General features: G+C 42.0%; 1 protein-coding gene across 1 annotated transcript; it reads left to right on the top strand.

The window, feature by feature from the left end:
- The first annotated feature begins 996 nt into the window (after positions 1-996).
- On the top strand, positions 997-9,874 carry FUNDC1 (FUN14 domain containing 1). Its single transcript, XM_083612596.1, has 5 exons — positions 997-1,434; positions 5,248-5,404; positions 7,028-7,103; positions 8,255-8,383; positions 9,259-9,874. The coding sequence occupies exons 1-5, from the start codon at positions 1,404-1,406 to the stop codon at positions 9,334-9,336; spliced, it is 471 nt and encodes a 156-aa protein (XP_083468722.1). The 5' UTR covers positions 997-1,403; the 3' UTR covers positions 9,337-9,874.
- The last annotated feature ends 1,929 nt before the right edge of the window (positions 9,875-11,803 follow it).

Genomic DNA, 11,803 nt, shown 5'->3' with positions numbered 1-11,803 from the left:
TGACTGTTTAATTATTTCTAAGTCAAAGTTAGCCACACTCACATCCTTCCGACTGTAATTTTGAAGATCTCTGTTAATGAATTTCTCAAATGCTGTGCTCTCACTTTTGGTTGCTTCTTATGCTTTTGCTAGTTCTGGCCCTTTAATTGATTTACTTATCCGTTCATTCACATGATCAGCAAGAAGGCAATTTAATTCAGGGATGAGAAAGAATGCTGAATTGTAGCTGTAATCAGAAGAAGCCTGAGATTAATAATTCCTACTTCACTCCCAAGAAACACCAAAACCAGGCAGAAACCAACTCCTCCAAACAACCAGAAAACAACAACACTGCATCTGAAAAGTTGATTCTTGGTGTACGCGTTCAGAGAATCCAGTGTATGTGCATGTACAGGGAATTTCCTACCCAGCAGCCTGTGAAGTAATATACTGTAATGGGCTCTAGCGATCATGTGCTCCTAGCCTAAATCAATTCTGTTCCACCTTGCCTCCTACACCTTGCCTTGGCGAGACTCATCTAGTGCCTACTCTGGTGTCTTTTTATTGTCCAATCCTTTCAAACTCTATTTCATTGTCTGGTTTCATTACTTATTTATATACCACCTTTTTCTTCCAAGGACCTCAAAATGGTATACCTAGTTCTCCTCCACCCCATTTCAGCCTCACAACAGTCCTGTGAGGAAGGTTAGACCAGTGCTTTTTCTGGGGGGGGGGGGAGCAGGAGTACACATACCCCTAAACATTTTGTGATTCTAAGTTTGGCCTCATTGAAGGGCAGTATTTCAATATGAGTAGGAAACAGAGTACACCTAAACATTATTATCTTTTTAGAAAAAGAAGCACTGGGTTAGAAGGGATGGTTAGAAGACTTGATCTTGCTGCTTCTAATTGGCTTTCACTTGTATTTTGCGGTTTCACTCAGTAAAGCGGTCTGTGGCAACACCGCGTTCTACAAACGTTTGAGATTCAGGAAGATCTGCGCTGCTCTGCGGCGCTTTGCGCGCTCCAGAAACAGGGGGCGGTTGCGCAGCGCTTCGCTTTCACAGCGTCCAAGGAACCCGGATGATCCGGTTCTCTGGGCAGGCCCTCTTCCTCAGCACACTCTATCCTTTCGCTTGAGGGAGAAGTGAACTCAAAACCACAACTCCCATAATCCCGCGCGAGTAGCTTCTGCGGCGACGCGACTCCCTGACAGCCGGGGGCCCCGAGGGGAGTCTTACAAAAACGCTTTTACTGGTTTTCTCCTCAGGTCGCGCATGCGCTGCTGCCAGAGCCCTCGATTTTTTTTTTCCCTGAGGGGGGGCGGGGGTGGAATGTTGTAGAGCGGCGAGTGGGCGGAGCAGTTGCGGCTGCCTCTCTCTCTCCCCCCCCGCCCCGCCCGCCTGTCCTCCCCAGTTGCTAATATGGCGTCTCGGAGAGCTCGCTCCGCCTCAGGTCAGTTGAGAGCCCGGCTTCCTCCAGGGCCGCCTGGCGCAGTTTCCATGGCGCTCGAGCCTCCCAGAGCGGAGATGGCCTGCCTTGCGCAGAGAGACGGAGCCGGTTGATGGAGGAGCTGGTCAGTCGTCTCGACTTGGGAGCCCAACTCGCCCGCCTCTTCCCGGGCTTCTCTCTCTCAATCCTGCCCTGCCCTTTCGCCCACCCCCAATCCGTGGGGCTGGGGCGGCCTGGCTGGATGCGCGCGGCTCCAGAGGAGGCGGGGCTTGCGCAGACCCCTTGCCCAAGGGGGCGGAGGGTGGGGGGGCACAAATGTAGAGGGCAGGCTGCCTAGTTAGAGGCGGAGAGGGTCAGGGCGCGCTTAGGGGCCTCCTCCAGCCAGGACATTTTCTCGCAGTGCCAGCCTAATTAGGCTTACTCGGAAGTAAGGCTCTCTGTGCTCAGTGGTTCTCACTTATTTAGTAAGTGTGCTGAGGGTTGGCCATAATAAGAGGCCTGCTGGGTCTGATTAAAAAAAAAATTGTACCTACTTTAGGATCAGTGGCTACCCAGATGCCCATAGGGAGCTCACAGTGGGTTGGACTGGATGACCCTTGGGGTCCCTTCCGGCTCAACAATTATATGATTCTAACAAGCAGAGCCATTTCCTGCTGGTAGCTTCCCAGCCGCTAGCATTCAGACGCATGCTGCTGACTCTGGAGGCTCTGTGGCTTAGAGTATGGAGTATTAGCTTTTGGTAGGTTCATCCAACACTAATTTACTTCAGTCAAAGCCTCATGACGCCTTAAAAACACTTAACTGGTGTATTTATTACAGCATAAACTTTTATGGTCTCAAGCCCACTTTGTTAGATGCATCCATGTGGTCTTGAGTCCACAAAAACTTACGGTATAATAAATACATTAGTTAGTTTTCACGGTGTTGCGAGACTGATTGTTTTGACTCAGATTTTGACTCTGATTGAGATTCAACACAAAAAATTCATCCAGGATGTGCAACAATGCAGTGTATTTGCTGGAGAAATTAAGAGGGGGAGGATTTGGTTTCTCCGAGGAAGCAAAAATACAGTTGCTCTTTTGTCACCCTATCCACTCCGTCCCCTAGTCTAGTTTTCAGATTACTGCTTTTAGGTGTACGGCTATTCTTTCCCCTCATGAGTCCCCTAAAATTTAAAGCGTGGCTGTGATAGACAGGCACCAAAAAGCATATATATCATACAGGTGTGCCTGCCTGAGAGAAGAGATTGGCTGGCAAACGAGTTTGTTGCTCTACCATGAGTGAAATGACTCTTAGGGTAAGGCTGTGCAGTGACTAAGGTGTCACATACAGAGAGAAGATGGCTACATGTGGAACAGTTATCACTTGGCATATTTTATGTAGGTCCTAATATGAAGTCAGAATAGTAAAGAATTTAAAAGGATAGATTCCTCTGCTCGCTCCATTTGTTCTTGTGGGTGAGGTGTGTGTTTTCTAATCCGTGTTAATGAATGGTTGTAGTTATTCCAGATTTTGTAATGTTGCATGCAAGCTGTTCTGGGAATGTGTTAACGGCTGTCTTTTATTTTACGTTTCATCTCTTCCATCCTTGATGTAGCTGCCTGTGCTTCCAGCTCCATACTACATTTACCTGAATTTAGTCTTTTCCCTGTATGGTAGGGGAAGCCAACTTGGTGCCCTCCAGACATGGTTGGACTCTAGCTCCCTCCAGCCCCAGCCAGCATGATGAGAGGAATGATGAGAGCTGTAGTCCCAACAACGCCTTGAAGGCACCATGTTGGCTACCCAAGTTGCATAAGTATTCCCATACTGATGGCAAGAAAGTTGATGCATTGTCTTTGCTGGTCTTGCCCACATGGGCAGACAGGGAATCCATATCTGGTGTTTGTGTGTTAGTAGAGCAAATGTCCTCCATGGCTCAAAATGAGAAATGGGCGCTCAGCCACTAGCCATGTTTGACACCACTCCACTCCCCTTTATTCAGAGGTTGAAAGTTGCTCCCTTTGGCTGCCTTGCAGCTCTTTGGCTTGCCATTGCTTTAATTTTGCATAACTGAGGTTAGTGTTATTTACACTTCGAATGCCTTAGGGAGAATTATTTTATTTATAATTTTAAATATTTTAGGTAGGTGTTGAGGAAATGTCAGCTGTGAATGACACTGGAAAGCATAGATAATTTAGGGCTCACACTAAGCCCATGACATTATAAGTTATGGGGATTTTGAGCTCTAGACAGAATGGCATTGGTGTCCTTCACCTAATGACCCTAAAAACTTACATCCTTAGGGATCATGTTTGACAGATTTACTGCACAGGAAATGAAGGCTAGTGTTCATTTTCATCCTAGCTCTTTTGATTTTCTTTGCTGTGAAATCTCTTTCGAGTATTCTCCCATTATGTTGAAGTACAAAATACAGACTTAATGCTCCACCAATCCATGACATGATTGCCTGATCTTAAAAATTGTGAGTGTCTCGGCTTTCCTTTTTCAATTTTTTAAAGGAACTACTGAAAGAACGTGAAAATCTGGCTGCAGTAGGGGCGTGTGTGAGTGTGTGTGCATGCACATACATATACATATCTCTCATATATATATATATATATATATATATATATATATATATAATGCTTATGTGTCTGTGTGCCTTTGTTTTCCCTTTTTTTCTTGCACGGAACTTCTTCTGAGTACTTTGGTTGTTGTTGCCATCTCTGCATTTTGGTTACACTGCAGGGATGTGCCTATTTCTGTATGCTTGTGTGTTTAATGTGTAAAGAGGAGAACTGGAGGTAAACCTGCAGGTCAAGGCCTTGGAATGGCCATGGAGACTAATGGTAGGACATGTTCAATGATTGCATGTCACTGAAACACATATATCACATTGCAGAAAATGAAGGGTGCTATCCGAAATATTTACAGTATTGTGACCTTAGTTGACTTGCTAGTATTCTGCTTTGTGGATTCCTGAGAGAGTGTTCTTAGATTAGTGCCACATAAGCAAACATTTTATATCCACAAGATATATATGCATATGCCATATATTTTTTAAATTGAATGGGACCCGTTATCTAATAAGCTTAGAAATCTAGAAGTTTTGTTGCCTTTCCATAGTACACTCAAATTGTACATTAGAATGTATAACCTTTTTATCTTTATCAATATTCATATAATTAAGAAAATGCAGTAGGTGAGATCCTGCATAGTGTGAGGAGGCATCTACTTGTGCAACAGGGCTTTTCCTTCCTCTCCTGCCCCCTGCAGCCCCATAGGCATCCCCCAAAATATGCTGCAGAGGGTGCGGGACCCTCTAGAACAGATTTGGGGAGCTTGCAAGGGGTTGGAGGAGGGAGAAGGAAAAGAGAAAAGAGAAGTCCTGTGGTGCAAGCGAGTGGACATAATTGGAACAGGGCTTTATTATGACTGCTCCTGTTCTGTGGAACAGCATGCAGCCACTCTCCACTTTCCAGAAACAATTTTTCAAGCTTTCCCAGCTATATGAATGGGTCCCTGCCATAGGTGTCTAATTCATATTGTTTTTAAACTCACCTCATATTTTTTGTTTTAAAAAGCTGCTGTTCTTATAATTTGTACACTGCCATGGGATTTATGTGGAAAGAGATTAATATAAATAATTAGAGTAATATCTCCCAGTTGTTTTTATATAGCTTTCTCTTCCTGAACAGCTGGATTATTAGTGTGTTCAGTTAAATCACTTTCATCAGGCATATGTTTGTGAATTAGCATTGCTGAGAGCTGCAACACATTTACTCTTTTTATAAAAGTGTAGAGGGAAACTAACTATCAATTTCTCTTTTAAAGAGCATGACAGTGATGAGGATTCATACGAAGTACTGGATTTAACAGAATATGCAAGGCGCCATCATTGGTGGAACCGAGTGTTTGGCAGGAATTCTGGACCTATTGTAGAAAAGTATTCCGTAGCTACTCAGATTGTAATGGGTGGCGTATCAGGCTGGTGAGAACCAATTGTTTTTAAATACTGTAGTGTGTTTTTAATAGATAGAACAATTTTCTTCTGAAAGTATTTTTAAACTGATAGAAGTTTTGCATTTTTGAGATCACACCTAACTAGTAAAAGAGGTTTCAAACATTCTTATAAACAGTTTTCAAAATATATTGGAGAAGAAATTGCTATCTTTTTTTTTAAGATAGGGCAGGGATGGCACAATAATGAGACTGGATTGGAGTAGTTGGCGTTTTTAACTGTGACTAAAGATAATGGGTGATATTCAATGTCAGTTGAATTGGACTGGGACCAGTGAAATCAATGGACTGAAGTTACTTTAGTCCAGGCTTCCTCAACCTCGGCCCTCCAGATGTTTTTTTGGCCTACAACTCCCATGATCCCTAGCTAGCAGGACCAGTCGTCAGGGATGATGGGAATTGTAGTCTCAAAACATCTGGAGGGCCAAGTTTGAGGAAGCCTGGTTTAGACCATTGATTTGAATGGACCTACTCTGAGTGTGACGTCATACTTTTACATTTACACCTTGCAACCTACAAATGCTTACAAATGAGGTATTCTAGTTCAGTATTTATTTAATTAACTTCGGTTTCATTAACAGATTTGGAAATAAAAGTGGGTTGGTAAAGTGAAACCACCCTCCTGTGGCACCATAATGTTGCCGTTCAGAATGCAAAATAAAATAGAGCTAGATATTAAGGAATGTTCAAAGACTAGGTAGAAAAAATAATCTTCACAAGTTCCACAGCATTAAGGGACCTAACCTAAAAAGAAAGTATTCAGAATAGCGGTGTAAATTATATTATGACAATGCAGTTTATATCCATCAGCATCTTTATTACAGATTAGTTTGATCAACAGGATCCACCTATAGAAGTTAACAATCAAGTACAGTGGTACCTCACGTTAAGAATTTAATTCGTTCTGGAGGTCCATTCTTAACCTGAAACTGTTCTTAACCTGAGACACCACTTTAGCTAATGGGGCCTCCCGCTGCCGCTACATGATTTCTGTTCTCATCCTGAAGCAAAGTTCTTAACCTGAGGTACTATTTCTGGGTTAGCGGAGTCTGTAACCTGAAGTGTCTGTAACCTGAAGTGTCTGTAACCCGAGGTACCACTGTAAACTGATTGCATGCAGTAATGTCATGTAGGCTTATTTATTCAGGAAAGTAGATTCTAGCCTCATATTTTGCAAAGACCACTAAATCATATCTCTTGTTGTGCTGTTAGTCTCATGTTGCTCTGTCTGGGTTGCCAATGAGAATAATGAGAGTTCCTGCATATTTCTTATCCCATGAGATTCTACACTTGCCAACAGTATTCAGTTAGGGAGTTTCAAAATGCACAATCTTGAGCACGAGAATGAGAATTCTGGAACACAGTAACCAATTATCAGATTATCCTCATTGCCTATTCTCCTGTGCACATTTACTTGAAAGTAAATATGTTGTGAGCCCAGTAAGTATGCACAGTTTGACAACTCAGACTGTAATCCAATAACACTTTCCTAGGAATAAACCCTATTGAACTTGGAGGTTCTTAGTTCTGAGTAGACGTGTATAAGATTGCGCTGTTAATTTGTCTTTTCCTTTTTTTCTCTCGTTCCTCCAAGGTGTGCAGGATTTTTATTCCAGAAGGTTGGAAAACTTGCAGCGACTGCAGTAGGCGGCGGCTTTCTCTTGCTACAAGTATGCAGACTTTAATTATTTAGAAAGTGCTATGATTTGAATATAGGCAAGTTAACTGCTCAGTAAACAGAAAGGGAAGTGGAGGCTGTAACAACAGCTGAATGGTTTTGCATAAAGTGGTCCCTGGAAGGTATTTCCCAGATCTCCTCTTGCTGGTACAGCTCTGCTAAAATCCATGTGAGAAGTGCCCATAATAAAACGTTAGAGTTTGGGTTGAAGAAGTGTCGGTCGGTCAGTCTATCTATCTCATTTATACACGCACACTTTAAAAATTAAAGTCTCTTCTCTGTGAAAATCTCATTATGCTCATTTTGTAAATATGACTACACAATGTGAACATAGTTACCTTGTAACATCTAGCATTAAGAGTTTTCATGTCTCTTATTTAAGTATGAGACATTGAGGGGGGTGTTTTGTAAAATATAACATAGCAATCATAAGTGGAAAGTGCTATTTGCTCTGGCCAAGGTGGAACATGAAAGGCATTTTTTTGGTTGGGGGGGTGTTCCCCTCACTTATAGTTTTAAGCCCTACCCCCAGTGTTGGGCATGAGTTTCAGGCTGGCTCAGTTAAGGAGACTGACAAGGAAGAGAGAGGACTTTGGATTCAGCATTCCAGGGCAATATGATATGCCCCAGAATGCTGCTGAATGAGTCCCACTGCTGGTGGTACTTCTGTGCCTGTTGAGCTCTGTGTGGATGTACCAAGGGCCTCCAGTGTGGATGGACCATCCAACTAGTACAGCTTTTCCTTGCAAGTGGAGCCACACTTCCACCCCATCCTAAATGCCCCGCCCCCCCGCTGCAAGCTGGCCTTCAGCAAGGATTAGGATTCCCGTATGTAAATGTACCATTAAAGACATTATGACTGTAAGCCAAAAATAGATTCTGTAAACAAACTGATAGGTTTTAAGTTGTGTGCCCATAAATACTATTCTAGCCTTTAAATATTTATTGCAGTCTCTCTGCTGATTTATCTTAAAATTAAAAGTTTAAAGATATATGCAGTCTAGGGGGATTATGTTGTTACAAAATGTGGAAGGTGACCTATTTTTAGCAGATAATAGTTTCCTAAATGAGTACATTTCCTTAAATGCATTGAGAATTTTTTTTGCTCTAGCTCCTCAGATGTCTGTCTTTTACTTTTCCTAGATTGCTAGTCATAGTGGCTATGTACAGGTTGACTGGAAAAGGGTTGAAAAAGATGTAAACAAAGCGAAGAAGCAACTCAAAAAACGAGCAAACAAGGCAGCTCCTGAAATCAACACATTGATTGAGGAGGTAAAGCATGTCTTACTTGCCTTTGAATATTGATTTTGCTGCGGCCTTGATGTGATGTTGGGTTTCCAGGTGTTCCGTATCTTAACAACCTGTGGTATGTTAGATGACCCTTGTCTCTAGGAAAAGGGGTGCTGAGTAAAGCTTTGGGCTGCACACTTCAAGTGCTGTGCCCCAGATGGCCTTTGTTTTACCCTGGACTTCAGCAGGAAGGGAGGGAATGCAGTCCCCATCCCCCATGGGAAGAGTCCTTCACTTGGGTATATTGCCTGACTTGAATGTTTGACTGTTTGGTGCCTGGAGGCCTTTTGACTGGTTCTATAGCATATTTTATTTATTCAGTCTATCTGACTATCTTCCATTGGCCTTAAAGAGTCAGATGTGTGTATCCATGAAACAATTATATTTCCTTAGAAATAGGTTTTTATTTGAGAACAAATGCCACCTTAAAAAACTAAAAAAATGTACTTTGGCATAAACTCTGGTGCATCAAATGCACAAAACTGTATACCACAATACATTTTAAAGGTGCCCTAGGACTGCAGATTTTCTTGCAACAGACTACTCCTCTGGAATTTTTATTTAGGGGTTCATTATTTAAAGTATTTATGATAAAACATTTGAAAGGTCATAGGGTGGTTGCAGATGCCTTCTACACAAGCATTATGGACTTATAATTCAAGACTAAGGTAGATAGTTCCTTTTTAAAAGAATGAACAATCTTTCCACAACTAACAAAGCTCTGCCTAGAGTTACAGTATTCTGTAACTCTGGTGGTTATCTGAGTGCAAAAAGTATTTGTTTATTTTAAAAATGTTTTTTTATTTTTGCTGTAATGCCATTTCCACAGCCTATAGTGAACTCTCTTTCCTTTTCAGACAACAGAATTCCTTAAACAGAACATAGTTGTATCTGGCGGGTTTGTCGGCGGCTTCTTGTTGGGCCTTGCATCTTAAGGACATTTCTCTTCCTGCTGGCTTAACCATGATAATGAAGAAGGGTAGCAACGCACAGTTCTTAAGTGAGGCAGTCTGAGTCGCTCTCTAATCACTCCAGAGCAAGATGGATGGATTTGCCAGACAAATCTTGAGTATTTTGCATTTTAGGCTTTTGCCTCCTTAAGCTTGCTGAAACAGGTTTGCTGAAAAATCTACAGTGTGTTGCATAGCATTCCTGAAGGAACAAGAACTGGCTAACTTTTGTCATGATTTTTATTATTGTATCTCCATGCAGAATTCAGCATATTTAATAAGCTATCTTTTGGTTCTACATCTTTTTTCCCCAATTTTAGGGATATATTTTTATTATTGTTTAAGACAATCCCATGCTGTGTTTAATCATGCCTATGACTAAATGTGTATATTGTGCTTCAAGCGCAGAACTAGCCATCTTCTGTAGAAACCACTGCAATAAAAATAATGTATACATCAGTAATACCTTTTTGCAAAGATGAAGCAACAGGCAATTGTGAACCTATTAAAGAGTGAAGATCAATCAGTGCCTGATCTTTGCTTTCGTGTGTTTTCATATGTTGTATCAACTTGATGTGGTTCCATCCTCAATCACACAAGCAGATTGTGGGCAATAGCAAATGTAAAAATCAGAGGAACAGAGGATCGTTTATAAGCAAATTGCAGGAATGACCCATTTCCAGAAAACATTTTAGTGGTAGCAGCTTTTAGGATTGCTCCAGGAACAGCTTCAAGATGCAAACAAGTGTCCAGTGGAGAAATATATACGAAAAGATCCCTATGTGCAACCAGGCTGTACAGTTTACTTTCTCGGGTGCAGTACAGTGGGAGCATTCTTAGAAAGGTGGCTTGGTCAGGACAAGTGGTGTTGGAAACTGCTGCCAGTATACTGGGAAGACAAGGAGCAAGTGTTCAGAATACAAAAGGACATGTGCATGTGTATAATGGACTTGCAAGCAAAGATGCAGTAAATGGACCAGTGACCAAGGATGCAGCTAAAACTGTTATTTGTGTATGTAAGAGTTGGCTTCTCTCCTGCATCTCTGTGGGCATTTAGCTTCAGCAGGGGGACCCAAGAGCTCCAAATCACACACTCCTTTTTAACCCTCAGAAGCTAAATAAGGATTAGCTGTTAACTCTGGGAAGCTGTAGTTCCAGTATCCAAGAAGACATGAAATGGTTGAGAGTGCAAGCTTGCAACAAATCAAGAATCTTCTGCCAAAGGACTTGTACAGAGCAAGCTACAGGCCAAATTATTATTTTTTAAGTCTACTCTCCAGCTCACAGTGATATTAAAGGCTACTGCCCCATTCTCTATTCTAGTGCTGCCACCGAGTTACACAGTTCTTGTGGGGACAAAAAGAAAAAAGAAAAACAATTTGATGCCTTTGCTTAAAAGTTTTCATATGCCACTTTTGCTGGGCACTCTTCACTTTTGGGTTCTTTGGAGTTTACTGGTCCTCTCTTGCATTCGCTTCTGTCTTGCAATACATTAGCAAATACTTTAGAATAATATAACGTTGTTTTCCCAGTTCTTGTCTCTCTTGCTGTCCCTCAGGACTCAGTTCTTGGCCACCTTTTCTCTCTCTGGTTTCTGTAGTCTACAGACTTGATTAATTTATTTTGGCCTGCAGTCTCATTGTGATGCTGATGAGAATTCAGCTCTTTTTCTCCTCTTCCTCTGCTCATTCCAACTGTCTTACAGTTATTTCTATTTGGATATTGAGTAATGATTTTTAAATACTCAAAGGAGAAAATTTGTGCCATCATCCTTTCCTCCCACCAAACCAATGGTTGGAACTCATGATAGGAACCTGGATAGTTCAATTGGTTAGAGCACGATGCTGATAAGGCCAAGGTTGCAGGTTTCATCCCCATATGGGACAGCTGTATGTTCCTGCATTGCATGGTGTTGGACTAGTTCAGGCACCCCCAACCTTTGGCCCTCCAGATGTTTTGGACTACAGTTCCCATCATCCCTGACCACTGGTCCTGTTAGCTAGGGCTCATGGGAGTTGTAAGCCAAAACTTCTGGAGGGCCGCAGGTTGGGGATGCCTGGACTAGTTGGTCCTCAAGGTCCCTTCCAACTCTACAATTCTATGATTCTATATCCCTCCAGTTGCTGGACTCTTATTTACTATCAGCTGCAACCAACATTAGCAATGGATGGTAGGTGTTGTAGTCCAAAAACATCTGAAAGGCAACAGACGTTCCCTTGCTCTAAACACTTAATTTGTTATCCTTCTTCCTCATAAGATAATATCCTTCTTCAGTTTCTCAGCAAGTTAAGACTTTAGGGGTGATAGCCCTTTCATTCTTTCATCACATTACTCCTCTGGTTAATATTGTCTTGCAGGTATCCCATAGGCATCTGGTTTGCCACTGTGAGAACAGAGTGCTAGAATAGATCAACCTTTGGCTTGATCCAGCAGGGCTCTTATTTCTTAAGAA

Source organism: Podarcis filfolensis (genome assembly GCF_964270895.1).
Source record: "Podarcis filfolensis genome assembly, chromosome: 4".
In the NCBI taxonomy this organism is placed as follows: Eukaryota; Metazoa; Chordata; class Lepidosauria; order Squamata; family Lacertidae; genus Podarcis; species Podarcis filfolensis.
This window is presented reverse-complemented; position numbering and strand designations above follow the sequence as displayed.

Coding starts and splice junctions, on each gene's coding strand:
- FUNDC1 (XM_083612596.1), top strand. CDS start 1,404: ATGGCGTCTCGGAGAGCTCGCTCCGCCTCAG. Junction 7,104..8,254: donor GCGGCTTTCTCTTGCTACAA/GTATGCAGACTT, acceptor TACTTTTCCTAG/ATTGCTAGTCATAGTGGCTA. Junction 8,384..9,258: donor TCAACACATTGATTGAGGAG/GTAAAGCATGTC, acceptor TTTCCTTTTCAG/ACAACAGAATTCCTTAAACA.